Source organism: Hippoglossus stenolepis, chromosome 1 (assembly GCF_022539355.2).
Source record: "Hippoglossus stenolepis isolate QCI-W04-F060 chromosome 1, HSTE1.2, whole genome shotgun sequence".
NCBI classification, from domain to species: domain Eukaryota; kingdom Metazoa; phylum Chordata; class Actinopteri; order Pleuronectiformes; family Pleuronectidae; genus Hippoglossus; species Hippoglossus stenolepis.
Genome location: NC_061483.1, coordinates 30,366,599 through 30,389,176, shown reverse-complemented (window position 1 = coordinate 30,389,176; position 22,578 = coordinate 30,366,599). Strand labels below are relative to the sequence as shown.

Sequence of the window (22,578 nt, the reverse complement as noted above, 5' to 3'; positions counted from 1 at the left end):
TGATTATTGTGATTGCCCAATGAACACAGCACAATCACAATCTGTTGATGAGAGAGGTCAGACTGGTTGGAGCTGACAGAGAGATTACAGTAACTCAGATAAGCCTCTTTACAACTGTGGTGACCAGAGAAGCCCCTCAGAATAAACAACATGTTGAACCTGGAGGTGGATGGTTCTACAGCAGCAGAGACCACATCAGGCTCCTCTCCTGTCAGCCAACAACAGAAGAGTGAGGCTGCAGTGACACAGACTCACCAACACTGGACAGTTGAAGACTAAACAACGTAGCCTGGTCTGAAGAGTCTGGATTTCTGCTGAGGCTGCAGATGGTAGAGTCACCACCTGGAGTCAACAGCATGAATCCATAGAGACAACCTGCCCTGTGTCCACAGTCCAACCTGTTGGTGGTGGTGTGATGTAATGAATGTTTTTTTGACACACTTTGGGTTTTAATACAAATCAATCATGATTTAAGTGTCACAGTTTACCATCTTCTAATGGACACTTCCAGCAGGTTAATGCTCCATGTCACAAAGTAAAAGTCTCAAACTGGTTTCATGAACATGACAGTGAGTTCAGTGAACTTCAGTGACCTCCTCTGTCACCAGATGTGAACCCAGAGTGTGCAACTGACAAATCTACAGAAACGATGAAATGCAGTCATATCAACGTGGAGCAGAGTATTAGAGGAAGGTCCAAAGGTCTGGGAGCTAAATGGAGGAAGTACCCACTATAAGTATACTGTTGTGCTCACAGGGTGTATGCTTATTGACCAGTGTTACTGTGCTTAAGTATCATTCTGCTTTCAAGCTGGGTTTCATACTGTACCTTCCAAATAGGGAGATGGTGAGATTGCCTCTATAAGGACAGTCTGGGCTGCCAATGTGTAGCTCCCCCTTGCTCCCAATCAGAATGTGTTTTGTTCGAAGCAATATGGGCCGGTTGGTGTCAGCAATCACCAACTTTCCTACAGGAGAAAGAGAGAGGAGGGTTGGAGTGTGTGTGTGTGTGTGTGTGGGGTGGAGTGATGAAGCCTCCTGGCAGGTCCTTCATGCCCCAGTGCCCTCAGACACCTTCTGTCTTTCTACCATTTATGGCCTTGTGCTCAGACTGAACACACACACACACACAAACACACACACTGTAGCTGGCCAACCACGTCTGTTACCAGACCTGCAATCCAATGATTCCAGTTCAGTAGTGAAGTGGTGAATAGCTGTTCAACATTGAACATCATCTCCTGTATGTTCCTCTGTTCTCTGAAGGGCTGGGGCCCTGCTTTCAGCACATTCCTTTTTTCTTGCTTTTGCCTCTTGCACGGTACATTCAGAAAGAATGTACTTATTGAAATTTCTTCCACTTCAGATTATTAAGAGATAATCAAGGCTGAGAGGCTTCCGTCAAGAAAGTGGCCATTTAGATCAAATGGCTGAGCAGTTAAATGTGGCAGAAAAGGGTTCGCCCTTTGAAGGGACTATCAAAGAATCTGAGTGATGAGGAGTCTGCTGGGAGGATTAATGCTGTACTGTACTGTAATGATATAGAATAGGAAATAGCTGTAAACATGGATGAACAGTACATCTTTACATTGCATGTTTTTTACATCATTACATTAAACAACAATACTAAGCAAGACTCCCTTAAATGGCCTAGTGGTAGCTAGAGGCCCCTAACTTGGTCTATTAATTACAAAAATGAAAACCTAACCCGTTAAAAAGGATGAGGGTTAGAAGAGAGAAGAGAAAGCCAATCAAATTTGAAGAATCTGTTTTGAACCCACCTTGCAACTATCACCCGCCCATACACTCTGCTTCACACAGAAACATGTCATGTTACAGAAGATAAAGAAACTGTGACATTAAATGAAAATCAACACAAGGTGGATTCTTCCATCTTACCACCGTTGAGAATCTCAATGGAGTGGACCGTAGCTGAAGTAGTGAGGAGGACCTTCCTGCCGTAGCCAATTGTCACCCTGTGGTCTACACTGTGTCCTGGCATCCATGGCTGCAGTCCTGGCTCTTTATCTGGACACACTGCAGGGGACAGGATATAGACAAACATTTCACTTCCATCCACGTTTTTCTAACTAAATACGTTAACTCAAGTACGGTACTTCAGGCCAATTTCATTTGCATTTTGATTTGAGGCTGATTTCATTTGATTTGGATATGACACCAATCAGTACGTTTTACAACTATAGTTACAGGTGGCTTTTGGGATTAAGTTTCGACATAAAGAAACACATGAAATATTATACCAAGAAATAAATATAACATAGTTGTTGGAGAGCGATCAGGGAGGCAGTGGAATGAAACCAGGAGGCAGGACTTTTACCCCACCTTTGAGTGTGGTCATTTAGAACAGGCGAAAACACTTTTGGATACTTTTAGAGCAAATTACATTTCTCATAACATCCTGTAGCTGCTGTAGCATTTATCAGGCTGTATCAACACCTAGATGGAATCTTTTACAGCTGGGAAATTGCTTTTTACCGTATAAATCTGAAATCTAAAAGTGCTGGGCATACATACTTTTTATTGTTTAGTTATTTCCCTTTGGAATAAAACACCGTAAATGAGCAGCAGGGTAAAAAACGGGTTTGAATCAGCCCCTCAAAGTACATCAATCTTTTCATGGCAAAACTCCTAGTGGCACGGGATGCACCCAGATATTCATATCTAAAAACAGTACACATAGATCTACCTATCTCCTTTAATTGATGGCAAACAATTGGTAAAAGAAAATTCTCGAGTCTGTTGAAATGCACTCCGGGAAACATATTTAAATCCTGAGAAAAAAATGAGACTAAAAATTGGGGAACAATTATATAAAACAATGCAATTGTAAGTTCATCAAATCCATCAAACATGACAGTCGCGTAATTAGCAGTGTTTCGACTACAGGTTTGTCAATATGTTCAGATTTTTTTTCATTACTTAAATTTCTTCCTAATCTGTAACCTTCTCAGCTCCTAAACTATCTAAATTGGGATAAAATAGCACACAAGGTTATTGGATTGCTCACTCAAGAGTAAGAGGGACTGATGAACCCATTTAGTTTGTGTCTGTTATTATCAGGATAGCACTGTGAGACATTGTGTGTGATTCTGCCCAATAAAGTTTCAATCCATTGCTTTCTGTTGTGTGTGTGTGTGTGTTGTGGTTACATCATCTCCCTGCCACCTAATGGATCCATCAGTGGAATTGACTGGCCGAGGACCTGAATTGTCAAGTAGATTTCCCAGAGGGCAAACACAGATTGATAGATTGACAGATTGATAACGTGCAATCAGCTGCTTTTCTGATGTCTGTGAGTGACTGCTGTTTGGCTGTGGAGGACTCAGAGTGTGTGCAGAGGTGTAGGCAGCCTTGCAATGACTCTAAGACACAAACCACTACCTTCTCAATCACAGAAATAAGTCAGCCACCCTCGCATGTTGAGTCACCAGCTTTACACTGGCTCTCTGTCACTAGATACAGTTGTTGTTTTGGGACAGTAGTTGCATCTTAATGTGGAAACTGAGACTGGTTTCATTCCTAATTTCTTCAATCTTAACTAAAAGTAAACTTTGCAACTTTACAATGTGGAAATAGCTCATCACAATAGGCTTCATTACATCCGGGTTGCCAGGTCTGCGGTTTTTGTTTAGTTTTAAAGTGTTGCTGCAGGTTGAAAGATTCTTTTTGCAGAGGGAATGGTAGTAGGGAGACAGTGACTCATGTCTCAAGTTGCTTATCTAGAAACAGTATTTAGTTGTCAATCATATTGTCAAAATCATGTTTTCTAGAATTAATATGGGGTATATATATATATGTCCAATATGTTTCTCCACATCATACATTTTATCCATGGTTTATATTTGTGGTTTATCTTGTCACTGAGTCATTATCTCTCGTTTCGTGTGAAATAAATGGATTATTCTGGTGTTTCAGCTGAAATAAGCTATTGAATTAACTAGAGTAAATTACATTAAGTAAATATGCATCTGTTACAGGCATGGTGGAGGAGGAAAAAACTAAGAGAAGAGAAAAAAAGATCCTAACAGCTGTTTGAGCATCAGGAAATTAGTCACCATGTTCACAGAGCGATATTTTATTTATGCTAATATACTCTAATCATACAAGTTCATTTTAGTACCTCTATTAATCATAATAATAACAATAATAACTTGAATTTATATAGTGCCCTTTAAGAGAACCTCTATTAAAGAACTGTTAGGGTAAACTGCTTATAATGGTGTAAGACTAAATATTTATGCTTTTAATGTGGCATTGTAGGTTTAACAATGCCGGCCAATTAAATGATTTAGAAAAAAGCAATGTATGTATTTAGCATTTGGTTATTGGGCTGTTTTTTGGGGGCTTCTTTTGTTGGTTGGTTTTGTCATGCAGACCTGGCAACCCTGCCCTGAGGGTTGAATATTTATCGCATGATAAAGGCCAATTCATGGTTCTGCATCAAAGCTACGACGTAGGTATGCATGTAGCCTACGCACAGGGCCGATCATTCATATGCGGTAGAGTTTTTATGCTGGTGTTGAGTGTCTTCTGGTTTCTGGTTTCTGGTCCGCATATTTACAAATTCTCTGGTGTCTCTGTTGACTTCAGAACAGTGTTACAAGCGGTTCGTGTTGGAATTGGAGCTGATAGATGTTGAGGAGCAATTACTTGCAGCAACAAAGAAAATGAAGACATCGTCCGTGTTCGTTCCTACAACTCAATAAAAAAATGCCGGCTAGTCTGTCTGACCAGGCTGACCAATCAAAGCTCTTGTCTCCCTTGACGTATAGTTACCTTTCTGGGGAGGTGCACGTCTGGGTATGGCGTAGGGCTCTATGTATGGAACACGTCAACGTGTAGGCTATGCCGTTGGACTTAACAGAGAGACAATGACCTGTCTCTCTTCAATGATAGTCTGGGGCATATTACGTATAGACAATGTTAGCATTAATAGCAGTTAACAGTTATCAATACTTATTTGCCAATTTAAGTTTAACATTAATCTTGAGCACATGTAATGTTTCTGCTGCTGTCCACTGATTCCTCATTGACCTTTGTCCTCTCCTCCGGGGGGGGGGTACTGTGATGTTCCCCACAGTTGTCATATGTGATGGGGGACATATTTAGGGGGTACCAGCAGCGATATCAGTGTTTTGAATGGTTTGTGGCTTGTGACTTGAGGGATCTGGATCTGGAGCTGTAAAACTCAGGCCATGTGAGGAGTTCCCACTGGGATGCTCCTGATGGCTCCACACTGTTTAAGCAGTGTTTGTTCTGTACTTAACTCTCATTGAGTACACCCATATATGATCACATAACTGAAGTTCCATTTTAAGACCATTTTTAAGGATTATGTTTCCTTCTGTCATCTGATCTCAGAAGCTCAGCCAGACTGACCATCAGGTTCTTGCGACCCCGGTTTCTGTTTGAGTGATCAGCCAACACTATGAGAAATCGTGCTGGTTCAACACGTCTTCCTTTAAAACTTTTGGTGAACGCTTTGGCTCTTAGTTGTTTTGCTTCCTCAGATCTGTGCCTCAACACAATCCTCTCTCGGAGGCCTGTGGGCAGCTCCTTCAAACTCACTGTCAGCTATGAGTGTCATGGCAGCAGCATCCAAATACTTAAGTCAGAGTGAACAGTTTTTCTTAAATCAAAATTAACTCAGTTCTCATTAGGGGGTTATTGAATGTAGACTAAGGAGGACAAATAATGAGCATAAGACCGCAACATAACCCAATGTGGAAAAAAGCAACAGGGTCTTAGTACTTGAAACCAATGTATGCTATTTACATGTACGTTTCTGCATGTTGATTTGTTGCCGCAAAATCTAGGCTTGCCTCACCTTGCTTCTCCTTCCTCTCTGCCTTGTTATGTTTTTGTTTTAATAAACTGCATTTGAACCTTATACGAGGACTGACTCATGTGCAAGTTTCCACTACCAAGCACAGAAGGATACATGCGCAAAAATGGAAAAGCTGTACGATAAAACCAAAAGCAAACACCCACATAGAGCATGCAGTAAAAAGCCTCATCAGCAGCCGTTCACACACATTTCTGAGTGAGCGTCTGAAGTCAGTGTGGCTGCCAGTTACTGGAGTTTCTGACAGCTGTGAGTAAAAACTGCTGAACCTGCTGCTTTGCTTTGCTTTGGTTTAAATTCTTTTGTAATCCAATAACACAATGACCTGAGCCTGAACTCCATCAGATAACCACCAAGCCAGGTGAGTCAGGGAGACTTATACCTCAACAATAAACCAGGGGAAATCAAGATTTTAAAGAATTATATCTATTCTTTTAACAAGTCCAATTGCACACGAGAACAGGATAATAACTGAGAGAGAGTGTTTGTGTAATTATCTTGAGAAACTGTTCTTTCACTGGTATGTCTGCAAAAAGGGATAAAAGACTTAACCAGCATAAAGAAAAGTGGAAATACTAAAAAGAATCAATAGTGGCTCCAGTTAAATATATATATAATATAAATACAATTAAATATCAACAAAATAACTGTATAACTAATAAGATCTGAATCCGAATCCTGAAAAATGTAAATCGTTTTTCGGACAGCACTCTGATTTATTTTGTAATTAAAAATATTTAAATTAATTATTTCATCAGAGTTCATGCGAAGATTAAAAAGGATTTTGATTGGTCATGAAGTTACAAATCAAGACTCCAAACAAAGCATTGACTATGAGGGGAAGATGGAAGGCGAGGAAAAGGTCCCATCGCAAACAGATGCTCACAGTCTAAACACCCTACTGCCACATTTTTTTGTTCAAGAACTGTGCCTGTAGTTTTATCCATCTGCGAAAAGGTCAAATTTGGATTATTGTTCTGACCTCTAACAGAAATGCTCTCAATGCTGTCATTCAGGGAGCACCAGAGATCGCTGATGTTTGTTGGTAACACGCTGTCTACAAATTGCACACATGATGCCTGCACTACTCTTTGTCATTACTCAGACATGCAAACAGCCACTTGCCACACATCATCATTGTCAGCACTTGTATTCAATTCTCCCTGATTTCTTCTCCGTACCTCATCAAACATCTCCTGTTTTGTTTAGTTTTTTTCAATTTCAGTCAGGTTCTTATCGTCTATAACCATAAATATTAGTGTTGCTCATTTCACTGGTTAATTGCCACTGGTTATTAACCCTGTCATATAAAAGAAGAACAAATCAAAAATAATATGTCAGTGTATTATTCATAGGCTTTTTTATAAGAGAAAAAAAGACAGAAAGAAAAAAGGAAAGCGCACCGACATGTTTCCTTTAGTTTACATCAAATGTATTTTCAAGTACATTGGTGAAGTTGTGAAATGGAGAGGAAATGAGCCGATGACATAAACAAATCCATTTGAACAAATCTTATCATTTGCTAATGCGATGAACCCTGCTATATGTTTCACACATTTTGCACATTTTCATTTACATATTTCCTACTTAATGTGTATGAGGATTTTCTCTTTATTTACTATAGAACATCCTCATTTGCCTCTCTGTTCTCTCTTTGATGTATTCTCTTGCTGTTCGCCTTTCAACAGCCTCGTTTCCACACAGGAATCATTCAAATTTCAGTTCATGAAACTGCAAAGAAAATCAATCATCCCAGTAGCTTTAGAGGTGGCCATATTAACATCATGACTCTAAGACTCTATTGTCTGTTGGGGAGCTGGCCCATCACTTGTAGACGTCAACAACTATTGGATTATTATCTTTATTATTGGAACATTTTCGGCATCCCCCTAGACCTCTCTTGGTCTATGCATTAATGGTTGTCCCTGATAGTCATACCAACAGTTTTTATGTTACTTCAAAATGATAAATGATGTTGATCAATATGCATCACTTTGTGTGTAGAAAGACCCAGAAGACCACAGATGGTCAGAAAACACTCAAATACCCTATATTCTACTAACAACTACAAAGTTCAACAACAAATGAAATAACCCAATAAGTTCTTCAGATTTTATAAGCAGGACAATGCCCTATCACACAATGTAATTCAATTTACTTGAGGAGTTAATAGTTTCTGTCTGCTGGCCAGAGAGAAACAAAATGCCCATTAGTTTAGACGAAAAACGTCATCCATCCTTTATCATTATGTCATTGCATTCCACTGTGTCTGAGCTTCTCATTGAGGTACATCCCCATTACTGAGCCTTAATACAAAGAGAAGCCAGTCTGCCTCAGATTGACATGATCTGGTGATTTTGAATACACAGATTGGCTTACAGCTCGGAAAGCCTCTGTTTGCAGTCACAATAAAGCTGCAATAAAAAAAAACAAGGAGATAGATATGGAGAAATGGAAAATGTTTGCAGTGGATGGTTTGTAGTGCCTTATACTCTACACACAGACAAATACAAGCCTGCAGTGTGAGGGTTTCTTTTGTGTCCACATGGATGTACACACGGGTGGAAGAATTCCACCTTGATTAAAAAAATAATGATAATAAAATTAATAAATAAAAAAACTTTAGTTCAAACAAAAAATGTTGTAGCATTTATATGGCACTTACATATAGCACTTTGTAGTTTGGCTTTCTGGAAGAAAATTGTACTTTCTTGATTCATGTTGTTCTGGGTTTGTACCCTCATGGTTGAATGCACTTATTGTAAGTCGCTTTGGATAAAAGCGTCAGCTAAATGAAATGTAATAATGTAATAATGTAATAAAATAAGTCAAATTGATTAAATGCACCACCATCCAATGTTCCAAATTAAACACACCTGCTATGTTGGATGACCAACAGGTACACTCTGGTGTCTGGCTGTATGCTAAAGAAACGCTCAAAGTACTGATGCTGTATCTGTCACCTGGGACTTCTATGTTCACTTCCCCCTCAGTGAGCGAGCACTTTCTGCTGTTTGCGATTATCCCTGTTGTAACTGCAAAGCTCATCTGTGTTTGAAACTTCGGCTCAGTGAGACAGAGACAAGTGAACTGGTTTTATTTTACATTGGATTTAGAGCAACATTGTTGAGGCAGATCAACAATGTGCCTCTTTTGAAAGAACAATGTTAGTTTGAATTTTGGAGTTTCAATTATTTCCCCCTGGTGTCATTGCTGGAATAAGTCCAAAATACATTGATCTTTATTTCAGTGTGTGTGAGTGTGTGTGTGTGTGTGTGTGTGTGTGTGGTTGTGTGTGTGTGTGCGTGCGTGCGTGCTTATATGATTGAAAATCCCCAAATGACCCAGTCCTGCTGGTCCTTTCAGTGAAGGCATCTCTCTCTCTCTCTCTCTCTCTCTGTCTCTCTCTCTCTCTGTCTCTCTCGATCCTGAGCTTACCTCACCCTGGAAAACGAATTTGATGTGGAGATTAGTATTCTTCACCACCTGTTTAGTTGTAAATCCCTATGCCAATAAAGGTTTTCCTTTGACTTTGCAGGTGAACACTGTGAACCAATCCCTGCCAACTGCCTACTGTAGATTATAACAACATTATAATGGGACAAGATGTTGCAGCTTAATGTATTCATTTACTGTAAATGTGATGTTAAGTAGTTGCTTTTATTCATTCACTTTTTCAAATAGTCTCTCCTGTAAATAACATTGTTTTTCATGATTTTCATGATTTATATTTGATACTCCTCTCTCTCTCTCTCTCTCTCTCTCTCTCTTCATAGTTCAACATTAATGCAAGAACCCTGTCCCCTCTAAATCACCTCTTATACTACCAATATGCTACAAGGGAAACATTTTGCTGTCTGGATTATGTTCAGTGACGACATTGTTTCCAGTGAAGAAGGAGCTAGAGTCCTGCATGTGGTGAGGTCAAGGAAATACCAGGGTTTGGATTAAATGTTAATAAAATAAATGCATCCTGTCTGTGCTTGTGGTCACTGTTGATTTTTCTTAACCTTAACCAAGTGCTTTGGCTTACCTGAACATATTTATAAGAATGAATCCTCATTTCCAAGCAAAAAAGCATTGACTTTGTTTAAAAAATTCATTGTTGCAACTTATTTTTGGTGCAGAATACAGATAAATAAATGTTTTGATTTTCATTGGTAAACTTAACACAAATCTGTTTCTGAAAACAGATTACATCGGGATAAGTAGGAAAATGTGTTTTTCTTTTCACCAAAATATGTTTAATTCAAGTTCCACTCACTAGATTTTTCTAGAGTTTTCAGTTGCATGTCATAGTATTTCATATGATGAGATCCTGAGATGTGGTGAAAAGCCGTAATATCCCTTTATTTGTATTCCACATGTTTCCAGCAGAATATATACACACAAGCTTACCTTCTGTAGTAGAGGTACTCTCAATCAGTGTAAGCACTGCAGGGCTATAGTTTCACATCAAAATGATGCATTCGGGGTGTTTAGTGGACTAATCCATCACAGCTCTAGACAGCTGCTGTTGTTTAAATATGAAGCAGATGCCACAGGCGCTACGTTTGGGTGCACTTCACTGCAGCTTTTTGACTGAAATAATTTGAAGTGATGAATAAAACACTGATCAACCAGCCAGGATGTATGTTCTGCTCTTCTTAGTAAATCCTATTAAAGACCAAAACCAACAACAACTGTAAGCTACCACTGTCTGTGCACCCTGTCTGATAAAGCTATTTCTAACATGTTTTGTACTGCCTGTCTAAGAAGGCATCTGATGATATTTTGTGTTTTTCCCAATATTATGTTGCAATGTAGGCCATTTGAAAAGTATTTTATCAGTCGGATCATGCACTACAGACTGGGTAAGGAAATCAGAAACTGGTCAGAGTCTCTGTTCATACTTGATATGAACACTTTATATGTACTGTATATAAACACTCAAGGTCTTTGACTCACTCACAATGTGTCTCTTCGTGCTTCCGCAATGTATCTTGGCTGTGTCCACATGTGTGCCTAGAGATGTCCATTTGTGCTTGGATCACAAAGGATGTTAATCTGAACAGGGCCAGAGAAGCAGACTCACCTTGTTTACATGGTCTCCTCCTTGCCACTTCATTCAGTGTCTCCACATGACACATTTTGGCCAAACTCTCTTAAGAACTTAAATTGTTTCCACTTATTTGTTTCCCACTAGTAATTCTTAGTTCCTTAGGCCTAAGATCACCTGCCACACTCATTTCCTCCATTTGCCATTGCCTGCCCTGGCTCTTCTCTCTGCACCTCGGCTCCATCGTGAAGCAACGTTTCACAGTTTGCAAGGTTACAATACACTGCCATGTTTAAGCTTTTAGTCAGTTTCTGTGCGTGAGTTCTGCATTAGTGTCCACAATGATCCATTGAGCTCAACAATTCTGTAGACACAGGCCCTTTTCACAAAGCCAGTATGATGTGAGAATGCTTTGCTGTTTTGTTTAAAGGGTGCCATTACTGAAGGGGGACATTGTTGCTCTGTTTTCAAGCCAAATTGACATCTGAATAAAATGGAGAGCTGGATGACAACTTTTACATGTCACACTGCTGATTCTGGCATGCTGTCTAAAATCACACACTGAGGCAGCAATATGCTGCCTTTGTTTGGTTCAGTGTGGCACAACATGTCTGTTTAGAAGGGGGTGAAGAGCAACATATGTTCCTTTATTTAGTTTCTGTCCACCCAATGAGCATTAGTTCAATATTCCAATACTCTCCCTTCAGCTCTGGTTTGGTCTCTGCTGGAGTAAATATTTACATATGTTCAGCAGCTAATCTAACTTTATTTATAATTCCACTGCACGGTGCAGGACAGGTGTACAGCCATCGTTTTTAGCCACAACTCAAAGTGATGTTGATTACATACACTCTTACATTTTATATTATACATACATGTAATATGTTTTCACTGTGATACAGAAAGACATGGCTCATGAGCCATCGTGCAATTGAATTACTCTGAAACAATATATCTTCATGAGTGTAGTTCTGTAACAGGTAGAGGCCACTGAGCATGCTCAGAGTAAACCTTCACTGCTTACATGCCGAGAGGATGACTGAATGGTGAATGATTATATGAATATTAATATATTATTATTATATTTTTTTCTTCTTTCTTTATTTGAAGGTCAACATTTTAACAAAATAGATTTTTTTCAAGCAAAGACATTATTTTACCATCTCTGTCATTTTATGTAATCTTCTCCTTTTCTGTTCTACACTCTGAGTAATGTGAACCGGTTTTATATGACACTGATTCATTGGATGGTAGGATTTGAATAGAAAACATCGTTAACTCACCTGCTTGGATGTTGGGGAGCAGCAGAGCTGCCAGAAATATGGCACATGTCTTCATCTCTCTCAGCTGCTGCTTACCAACTTCACTCTTGAGGCCTTCAAAGGTTGCTTCAGACCTCCCAGTGGGCTTCAGAGGGGGCTGCAGAGTGGTAAGTGCCAAGTTCACTGTGGGAGACCACCAAAGTCACCTAGAACATCAAATTGAAATGCAGAGGACTCAGCAAGACATGTACAAATGGGCGATTGTCAAAGACTCCCTAGTTCACAAGCGTGGCAGGAGGTCTGTCACATCTCTGTGCAGCCATATCACGCAGTGCAGGAGTCTTTCAGAACTCGTGCTTTAGCTTTGAGTTTTAGCTTTATTACATGTAAAACTTCAGATTATCTTACTGTATGCAGGGGAGACACCCATCAAATCATTCCACAACACACAGGTTTTCAAAACACAAAAGAGATGAAACCCAAATTCCCTGCAGTTGATAGCAGAACTTCAGTTATCAGCAGGATGTGTTTGAGTCACTGTCTTTCTATGGACACACATGCAGACGTGGAACCTTGCAGCCGTGATACTTACATTGACAATGAGTCCTGCTTGGATTCTACCTCACACTACTGCTGCACTCAAAGTTCACTTTGTTCAACTTTGACCCTGTGTGACCTTTGGCCATATAATTTAATAGCAGTCTATATATATGGTTAAAACCCAAATTTTGCTTTTAGAAATAATAAACACAAAGATTAAACCACATCCTTATCAAGATGACCATATAATGGCAGAATAGGGCCAGTTCTTTCTGTTCCGCAGGTTACAATTCTAATACAAATCCATAATGTTTTCTGACAAGTGTAATGACAATTTTATCAAATAATGAAACACATTATTAAAAATTACATTTCTCTCCCTGTCATTTTTAAATTCAAAACTGTTTTGATTGATGTAAGATCACAGATAACAGATATACCAGGAGTGTTGAACTGACACAATGCTCCTGAGTCTGTTGGGACTTTTTGCCTCAACCCAGACTCAACACTAGTGGACTTGACTGTAGCCCTACTGTCAAGCATGAGACTGAGGCTTCCCCAAAGCTGCTAAAAATAAACACAATAGAGAAGGCAAGACATGTAGTGTGCTGTTTTGCTTTTGTATTCACACATTTAGTACATTTACTGGAGAAGAAGCTACACTGTGGAAGTTATGGGAAAGATAAAAAGCTCAAATTATTCACATTCAACTTTGTAACCTCATACAACACAGTCATATTGTTGTGAATCTTCCAAAGAGATGAGGAATATTAACACACAATGTCAGCCTAATCTGGAGGACTAATATCAGCGTGCGTGGCATCACTGTATGCTCACACTCTGTGCAGCTGTGTGGAGTCGACCTTCAGTCCAGCAGGAGTCAGTTCAAACAGGTAGAAAAGAGTGCCTTGTGGCTGGCCCTAGCCCTGACACCAACCCTAAACCCTAACTCTAACTCTGGGCTGCTCTTGGAAGGTCTCACTGCACAACTGCCAACTTGGCTGGAGGTTCTTCCTTGCCTGCATGAAAAAGTCTGCCAAACATGCTGGGACACTCTCCGTTTTTAGTTACTTGTTTAATGATTTAACAATATTTACTGCAGATTAACTTGTTGCTTTGTGGAGATTCCCTTTCTTTTGCATGACCAGAAAATTGGCTGAATTGCTGTAGAAGACGTGACAACCCGATGCTGCCTTTAATTAAATTATCTCGCGTTGACATGCAGAGAGCTCAGTGAGACGCTGGGAGCATAAAGGAGTGCTATAATAGTTAATCATCATTTATTGTACATTCTAATTAACTTTCTGTTTGACTATGGGTAACAGAGTTAGTCTCTGTGTTCAGTCAGTTGTAGCAGTCAGCTGATTTACCTACACTCAGAAACACAGTTTACACTCATGCTGACTTAATGAGCCAGACAGAGACTTAAATTTCATTCAGATAGTTTGCTGGACTTCATGCTGCTCATGCTGCTTGTCCTTCTGTTATTTTTGCCAACATGTTTCACCTGCAGTCCAGACATCTGCTCATTATGAATACAAGTGTGTGCATATGTTAATCTGGCTGTGTGCACATTCACAGGTCACAGCTGTGTAGTAATCACTGGGAAACATTTCACCCAGGTAATCTCCTCTGCAGATTGGAATCATATGATTATCTTGTCTAGCAGCAGATAAATCCCTGAGCTGCAGCGGAAACCAAAGAAAATGAAAGATTCCATTTCTTCCTGCTGGCAAAGAGCCCACTTTAACAATTACGAAAGTTGCAAGTGTCACAGTTACTTTAAATACTTTAACAGTGAAAGTACTATTGTCAGAATCACAGTGTTTATATAACCGTGTCTATAATCTCTATCTTTAAAGATGAGTCCTGGGGGTGTGGAGGTTTAGAGATGTATAGGACTGGCAAGAGTCTCTTGAAAACAAGGAATAGTTTTTATCTTTATGCTGATTTCATTCTTAGAAACAGTAGAAAGATGATTGCTGTGACTAGAGGATTCACAGAGCACTACTATTGACACATTCATGGGCAGACTGTAAACATTCAAGACTAACTCATTTAAAAAAAAACAGATGGTTGTTAGATTTTATTTATGAAAAATAAATAAAAAAATTCCAAATCTATGAGAAAGACATAAATAGAGCCCAGCTCTTCAGTTACTACTAAATAACACACTGATATACTGTGCACAGACTAAGAGTCATCAGTACATTCTTGTGGATCACTGTTTATTCCATTGAAAACATGGCTGCAGCTGGAACATCTAAACCAGTCTCTGCAGTTTCCTAATGGTTGAAAGAAGTGATGATGATGCAGTAAGAAACACGCTTCAGGCTGATCCTGAAAGGATAAGAACACATTCCAGGTATCATAGTCAAACACGATGCCATTTCAAATCCACTGTAGATACTCCCACTGTAACATTATGAGGTTATTTTTGTTTTTTACTGTGTTCAGGGATTTGCTTATGTAAAGCTGCACTCTCCAGAGTAATTTTGTACATTGATGAAGCCATTTATGTGGAACACTTTGAAGCTTCACTGCAGTGATTGTTAGATGCATTTATTTCTGTGGTTGTGAGATTTTGTAAACACCTTGAGGAACTGGAGTGACCCACACATCAGGTGGTGTGGGAGTAAATGTGGGAGTGATTACTGTTCAAGGTATCATTGCTTACTCTCCCATTGATGCATTATGAGTGTGATTATCTCATGTGGGGGTGTCACATGTTTCCTTCACAGGGCCAAAAGGCTCCTGACTTGGCAGGGAAAACAGGCCTAATGAATGAGTTTCTAACTCACAGTCTACAAGGCAGCCTCAGAGGAATACACAACATTTTGATCACTGTCGCCCTTTGAATCTTAAATCTTGAAGAAACGTATAAACAGTGAAAAAGACAGAAAAAAAAAGAAACAAGATATTTGAAGAATCAAAGACATTAAGAAAATGTACTTTTAAGTGCCACTAGTCTTTCAGAATCAAACAGCATCTTTCTGTAGCAGCAAAGGAACACTGGTGTTCAACAAGAGAACCAAAGTGGACAGAAACCCTCCTAAGGAAAGAGGACCTGTAAGGGTTAATGAGCCAAACAGGGAATAAAGGAAGAAAACAAGTAAACTACACCATGGAAAAAGACAAAACAAGTTTGTTTCAGATTATCTGGGTCAACTTCTACCATAAAACACCCACTCCCATCTGAGATTGGCAGCTGAAGGCTTCGGTGTGTTTCATACAAAGTGCTTTTTGAATTGCTCAATGTTGTCTGAGGACGCATCTGAAACAACAATCTTATAACTCCAGCCATACTTTTTGTATCAATGTGGTCAGCTCTCTATAGTTACAACATATAAAAAGCATTTTACAACTAGGGACGCAGATATGTGTGACTCACAAGCAAAACTGGTTGTATATTTTCCTTGACCCATTATGATCTGACATTAAAATGGCCGCTGGGAGAAAAAGTCACAGTTTATCGGATATACCAGGTTAGCTAGGTCAGCAAATTGACCTGGATGAAGATTTCAGTTAGTCATGGTGGTCAATATGGGCAGCACCTTTCTGCATTTACTTTTAAATGATTGGTCTGGAATTGTTAAAGTAAAAATCATCTGTTTATGCAGAGAGCTGTAGGATGCTCCTGCAGCTTGCATTCTGTCCTGGAGAAGCTCTACAATGGTGGCATGTGCAGAGTTAGTATACGTGTACCAGTAGACTCACATTAGCCACACGTACTAAACACACCAAGTTGGAATATACCCAAGTTTGAAGTAGTGCTGCTCCTTCACATCAAAAGAGTTGTGATGAGGAAGTTTAGTTAAGAGGGTTTGGACAGGATGACTCCTGAATGCCTCCCAGTGGAAGTATTAGGATAACATCCAACTTAGAAGGGACCATGGGACAGACCCAGAACACTGATGGGGGGCCATATCCCATCAAGCCTAGACTACTTGATGCATGGATGGGCTGTGCACTAATGACTGAAAAGACCACTTCCTCAGTGTGCTACAGTATCTCTACAGTAATTCATCTCAAACCTGATCTTTATGACGTATGTGTTTCAGTGTAACAGTTGCCCTATCATAGTCGAGCCTTTACTAAGAGGTATTCTCAAAGAATGAGGTTCCTCTTTGGAAAAGTGTATATGTCTGTATACTATACATTTTATAAATGTTGTACATTCTACAAGTGAAACCTCTTTGACATCAAGCAGTTACAGATGAACCAGACAAGTTGGACTGGAGTAACACTCACATGAACCAATATGAGCAAAAATGACATAGTCTCCACCTGTGGTACCATCTTAATCACTACAAAAGTTTTGCTGGTGTGTATTTAAACAAAGTCAGTGATGTTCCCTGCATCTGAATAATATGTTTCCCCTCCATGAGAGGATTACATACAAGGGTGGATTTTTGACAATTCAACACTAAAAGGTTCCATTTGGACCTCATGCCAAGCGGTTTTCATTTTGGAAGGATGTTTTTGACTTCAGCTAAGGTTTTTCTTATTTGTCAATGACCAAATACCTCTCTCACCACATTGTAGGAATTGCCTGACCTTATCACGAGGTGAAGGCTGTTAGTTTGTTTTGCTGTCATGTGAGAAAATGTTATGATGATTCAGAGAGACAAAGACAGACAGTCCATTGCATTCTCCGATGACACTGAAGAGTTTGCACAAACTCATGCTCAAAAGGAATGTGAAGTACTTCATCTTCCAATCAGATGCATTCTGACTGTCACACTATAGATCACACACATGTGAGCAAAGGCAGGAGCCACTTAAGTGAAGCATTCATGTATGATTAATAACAGAAGCTTGTGCAGTCTTGGTTTTCATAAAGTTCAAATGGATATTTCTGAGCTGTAATGCTGAACCAGTGGCCATCGAGCCACGCAACACTTCACTGTTTATCATATCTCAGTAAGCCCGTCAACATGATTCGAAGCAGCCAGCTGGCAAGTTAGAGAGTCTACAAGACAGCCAGCCAGGAAAAAGGATGTGTTTATGTGAACTCCATAGAGTGTGTGTGTGTGTGTGTGTGTGTGTGTGTGTGTGTGTGTGTGTGTGTGTGTGTGTGTGTGTGTGTGTGTGTGTGTCTGTGTGTGTGTGTTTGAGAGAGAGTGTTGTGTCTGGTGGTCTCACTATTAAAGGCTATGTCATTGCTACTGTGTATGAATTTTGAACTGAATCATTTCCTCTATTTTGCTTCTCCATCAGGCCTCTCTGACTTATTGCCAGAGCTGTAAACAAAGTTAGGTCGAGACCGGTTTGACCAGCTGGACAGCAAAATAAGTCTGTAACAAATCTTGATTAATTGAGATAGTTTTCACTCTTAATTTATTAGTTTATCTATATTTTTGTCAAGCTGATGATATTAGTTGATATCTGAGAACACAATCGACATTATTCAACATTATTCATTCAACATTTAAAAAGGTATTTTGAGCAACCCAAAGATCCACTGATTCCAGATTGTCAAATGTGAAGGTTTGTGTAATCTTTTAATCTGCTTTCAGACATGCACTTAACTCTGGATAATCTCCTGAAATTATTCAGATCCATATGTGAACATTAATGTCTTGCTGCAGACATTCCCTGGAGCTTATACTGCCAGCCCCTAGTAAAAACTCTGATTAATGTCCATGTGAGAATACAGCAGAAAATTATACTGAATATTCACCGAGAGCAAGCAGCGTATTGACGACTGAAAAATAAAATAAAATAGAATGTTGAAAAAGAGGGGCCGTACACTGACGAAGATGTCAACTTGGAAAGAACGAGATTCAAGAGCTTTTGGTGATAAGGGGAAACCCTGGTGAATTTATACAGTATGTCCAAGCTCCTGCACACTGCAACCTGAATGTTACGTACAGAGCCTTCAGTAGAATAGTTTAAAACTCTGAGAACAAGAAACAGGAAACAAACTCAGTGTCAGCATTAACTTTTGTGTTTTCATGTGTACTAAAGCTGCACAGAGTGATAACAGAAGAGAATAGTTTATCAAAGGTGCTGTTATCTGGCCATCCATTACAACTTACCACTGAACAAATGATGCTGGCAATAATACATGGCTTTACTCCTTTGCCAAGCAAAAGGAGGAAGAAAATCTGGACGTTTTTGGTCTTACCCAGTCTTACTTTGTTTCAGTGTGGATTGTAAAATATGATCATATTTCAAAACAGTGCAATTCTTCAGTATGCTATTGAGTAGAAACAGTAGCATTATGAGATCCATTGTACATTCATGTGAGGGGCAACTCACAGAGATGAAACTGTACGGTAGCTTATGCACTTCCAGGCTCTACTGGTTATTGGACACTTTACAACTGTGAAATTTATAAACACAAGCTGGCACTGCTCTGACAACGCTCTCTCTCTCTCTCACAAATACACACACACACACACACACACACACTTCCTAAAAAGGAACTTCTGAGAGAAACTACTCTGCCTGCCACATATACAGTGACACAGCAACACACATTTGCCAGCAAGTTAACAGAGGGTGGAGAACACACTAAAATATGTTTTTATGACTTCCACAGTAACAAAAACTTGCAATTAATCTCTTGCAGAAACAAGCTTTAACTCCAGGAATAGTGTGTAATAATATACCTCTGGGGAAATGTTGGGTGGAGCTCTGTCAGCTGCAATAGCAGCAGCTCTCTTTGAGGTCTGGCCATATGGAGGTGTAGAAAATCTGCTGACTACACACACACGCACACACACACACACACACACACACACTTGAACTTTCCAAGTACATTTTTGTCTGAATAAATGTTTTGATCCCTGTCTCGTCTACAGGAAGACAATCCAATCACAGCGTGAGTGAAACGCCATGGCTGGAGATTTGAATAATCCTATTCTTCATTCCACTGAAAGGGGAAAGTCAGATATCCCAGATGATGGGATGTAGATGTCATCACTGTGTTGTTTCAATAGTCTGCTTCTTTCATCTGTTTGCCAGCGAGCTTCACCAGATGTGTAGAGCATGTACTGAGGTTCACTCTATCCCTCACAGATCCTAACCTCTTTACAGACCCCCACACATCCATTAGGGGTCACTACTCTCACTAGTGCCTGCTCCATTGGTGGAGGCTGTTGTTGTGTGTAGTTGTGTGTAGTTGTGTGTACTCACTACTGAGGTGTGGGGGGGAAAAGTAATGTCACCTCCTCCTCCAGTTTTCATTGAATCTGCTCTTTTGCTCTTAGTTGAAAAGATGTAAAATAAAATGTATAATTAGATTTTCAGCATGGTTGTCAAACTCTTTTGTTTTACTACCATTATTGTGTAAAGCAGGAAAACCAATTTTGTCCTATTTATGTGTTAATTGCTATAAGAAAACATTGCAACACTTTATCACAGTTCCCCAGTCCATGAATTAATGTGCACATTGTTATTTTAATCTTTTTTGTTTTTATGGACAGGATTTGTAAAACACTTTAAGGGACAGTTCACCGAAAATGAAAATTTACTCATTATCTACTCACCACTATGTCGATGGAGGGGTGGGTGAAGTGTTTGAGTCCACAAAAGACTTTAGGAGTCTCAGGGGTAAACAGTGTTTCTGCCAAATCCAATACAATTGAAGTCAATGGTGACCTAGACTTCAGACATAATAAAACAACAGAAATAACCTAACAAGCCCCCATACTGCTCGTGTGGTGTCATCCAAGTGTCCGCAAGCTAAGAAAGTTCAAATTCGACTCAAAACGAGATAATTTACACTGTGTTTTAAGCCTAAAAGTCCACCTGAAGTTGCTAAGCTAGCGGACATAGCCACACGATAGTGTGTCCGAGGGTCCGTGAACGTGACTCAGAGGAGGCTATCAGAGGACATGATAATGAGTGAATTTACATTTTTCTGTGAACTATCCCTTTAAGTACAATGGGCGTAGGGGTTTGACTTATACACTCAGGGCCCAATGGCAGTGAGCTTATGAAATGCATTTCTTAATCATGTCATTTCTGATACTGAAGTATATTTTATTTTCTAAATTTGCCTATTACACTGTGGTACCAGTATACCAGGCGTCCTATTCTATATTATGTTATGAATATAAATACTGCATTCATTTTCTAACTTACACTGCACAATGACTACAATTTACAAACGTCTTTGCTTCCCTAATCAGTACCTTATTGGCTTGCTGTGGGTGTTGTTTGAGCCTTAAGCAAAATTGTATCTCATTTTTTGTTCATATTTTTGTTATTATTTAGGAATTTGTTTAAGTAATTTCATCTGTTTTATTTTGTCTTGATGCCGAAAATGAACTGCACTCACGTTTTTTACAAATTCAATTACTGGGACAATGTGCTGCTGACTGCTCACAGTAGTTGACAGGGTAGGGTGGGTCACTGGGGTTGGAGCCAAATTCTGTTGAGGGCCCCCAAAAAAGCTTTGGCCAACACACACGCCAGTTTTGATAACAGACCGGCCTAAACACACATACTCACAGACAGGAAGGGTTTGGTTCAGGTATGCGTGTGTGTGTGTGTGTGTGTGTGTGTGTGTGTGTGTGTGTGTGTGTGTGTGTGTGTGTGTGTGTGTGTGTGTGAGGGAGGGGGTCAGCAGTCTGGATTAGGTTGCAGGAAAATAATATTTGGTCACATTCTGAACATGCTGTCCTCAATCTGATCCAGGTACACCTAACAAGGTTAGCATGAGCATGAAAACATTCTGTGAGACACAAGAAAGTGCACACACACACACACACACACACACACACACACACACACACACACACACACACACACACACACACACACACACACACACACACACACACACACACTGTAACATGGAGGAAACGTCACTGGAGGAACTGCCTGTCATGCTTGCTGCACATGCTATGATATGTACACGTGTATGTAGTAAACACATGGGGTCTTGCCTTGGGCAAAAAGAAAACACAAGGCCACATTTCATGCGTTTAACATGGTTGGCATGTTTTAGCAAACATAATGCAATATTTCATGCAAAGCTCAGTTGAATAATAATATTGGAAACACACTGCATAATTCAGCATGTGTGAAAATGTATGAAAATGACAAGTTCAAACTAATGAGATGTGGTTTACATCTAATTAAAAACCACAGGTGCTAAGGTCAATGAATGGGATGCCGACGTTGCTTTACGTTTTCTAAAGCTCCCAGTAACTGTCGGACTGAGTTAAGTAAAGTAAAGAGAGTTTTCATGGCATCAACTCTACTTGTTTATTCACATTTAGGACTAAGAGAAAAAAAATTAAGAGGGATGTTTGATTCTGAATAAAAACAGATGAATAATTAACTGCAATCAGGAGAGACTTTGATTCAATGGTTTAAAGGGGACATAGCATGCAAATTCCACTTTGTTAGTGCTTCTACAGGTTAATGTGGGTATCTGGCATGTCTACCAACCCAAAAACTCTGGGGAAAAAACACTCGCGCGTTTTGTTATGGTTCCTCTAAGTCAGAAACGTCATGCTTGAGTGACTCGATTGAGCTTCCTGGGTTTTGTGTCGTAACAAGGTACTGGAAGTCTCCCTACATGGCCTTGGCCCACCCCCCACCTCACCCCCGTCCCCCACACTCGTTACGGCGGGTTTACACCGGAGGCAGCGAGGCTGCGAGGCAGCGCAGCGCCGTTCCCAAGCACGCAGCCGCCTGGCTGTTCACACGGGACGAGCATTTCTCCGCGATTCACTCACATGTGGCATTTGTCTGGATCGTTGGGACTGGGAGGCTGCAGCAGCTGCTCGGGCGCGACCGCTCGCTCTCCCGTGCGTGAGCTGGAATTTGTGTCAACGCCACACAGCCAGCAGTGTGGAAGACTTCCGCAGTGTTCAGCACTACTAACACTGCGGAAGTCTTCCACACTGCCAG

General features: G+C 40.0%; 1 protein-coding gene across 2 annotated transcripts in view; it reads right to left on the bottom strand.

The window, feature by feature from the left end:
* The window catches only part of LOC118104493 (cell migration inducing hyaluronidase 1), a 153,497-nt gene that overhangs the window by 73,424 nt on the left and 57,495 nt on the right, over positions 1 to 22,578 (bottom strand). For both annotated transcript variants that reach the window (XM_035151408.2, XM_047339341.1), the window contains exons 2-4: positions 12,187 to 12,371; positions 1,899 to 2,036; positions 829 to 967 (exon numbers count right to left, since the gene is read on the bottom strand). In XM_035151408.2, the coding sequence (XP_035007299.2) occupies positions 829 to 967; positions 1,899 to 2,036; positions 12,187 to 12,241 (332 nt within the window). In that variant the 5' untranslated portion in view covers positions 12,242 to 12,371. The remainder of the gene's footprint in view (positions 1 to 828; positions 968 to 1,898; positions 2,037 to 12,186; positions 12,372 to 22,578) is intronic.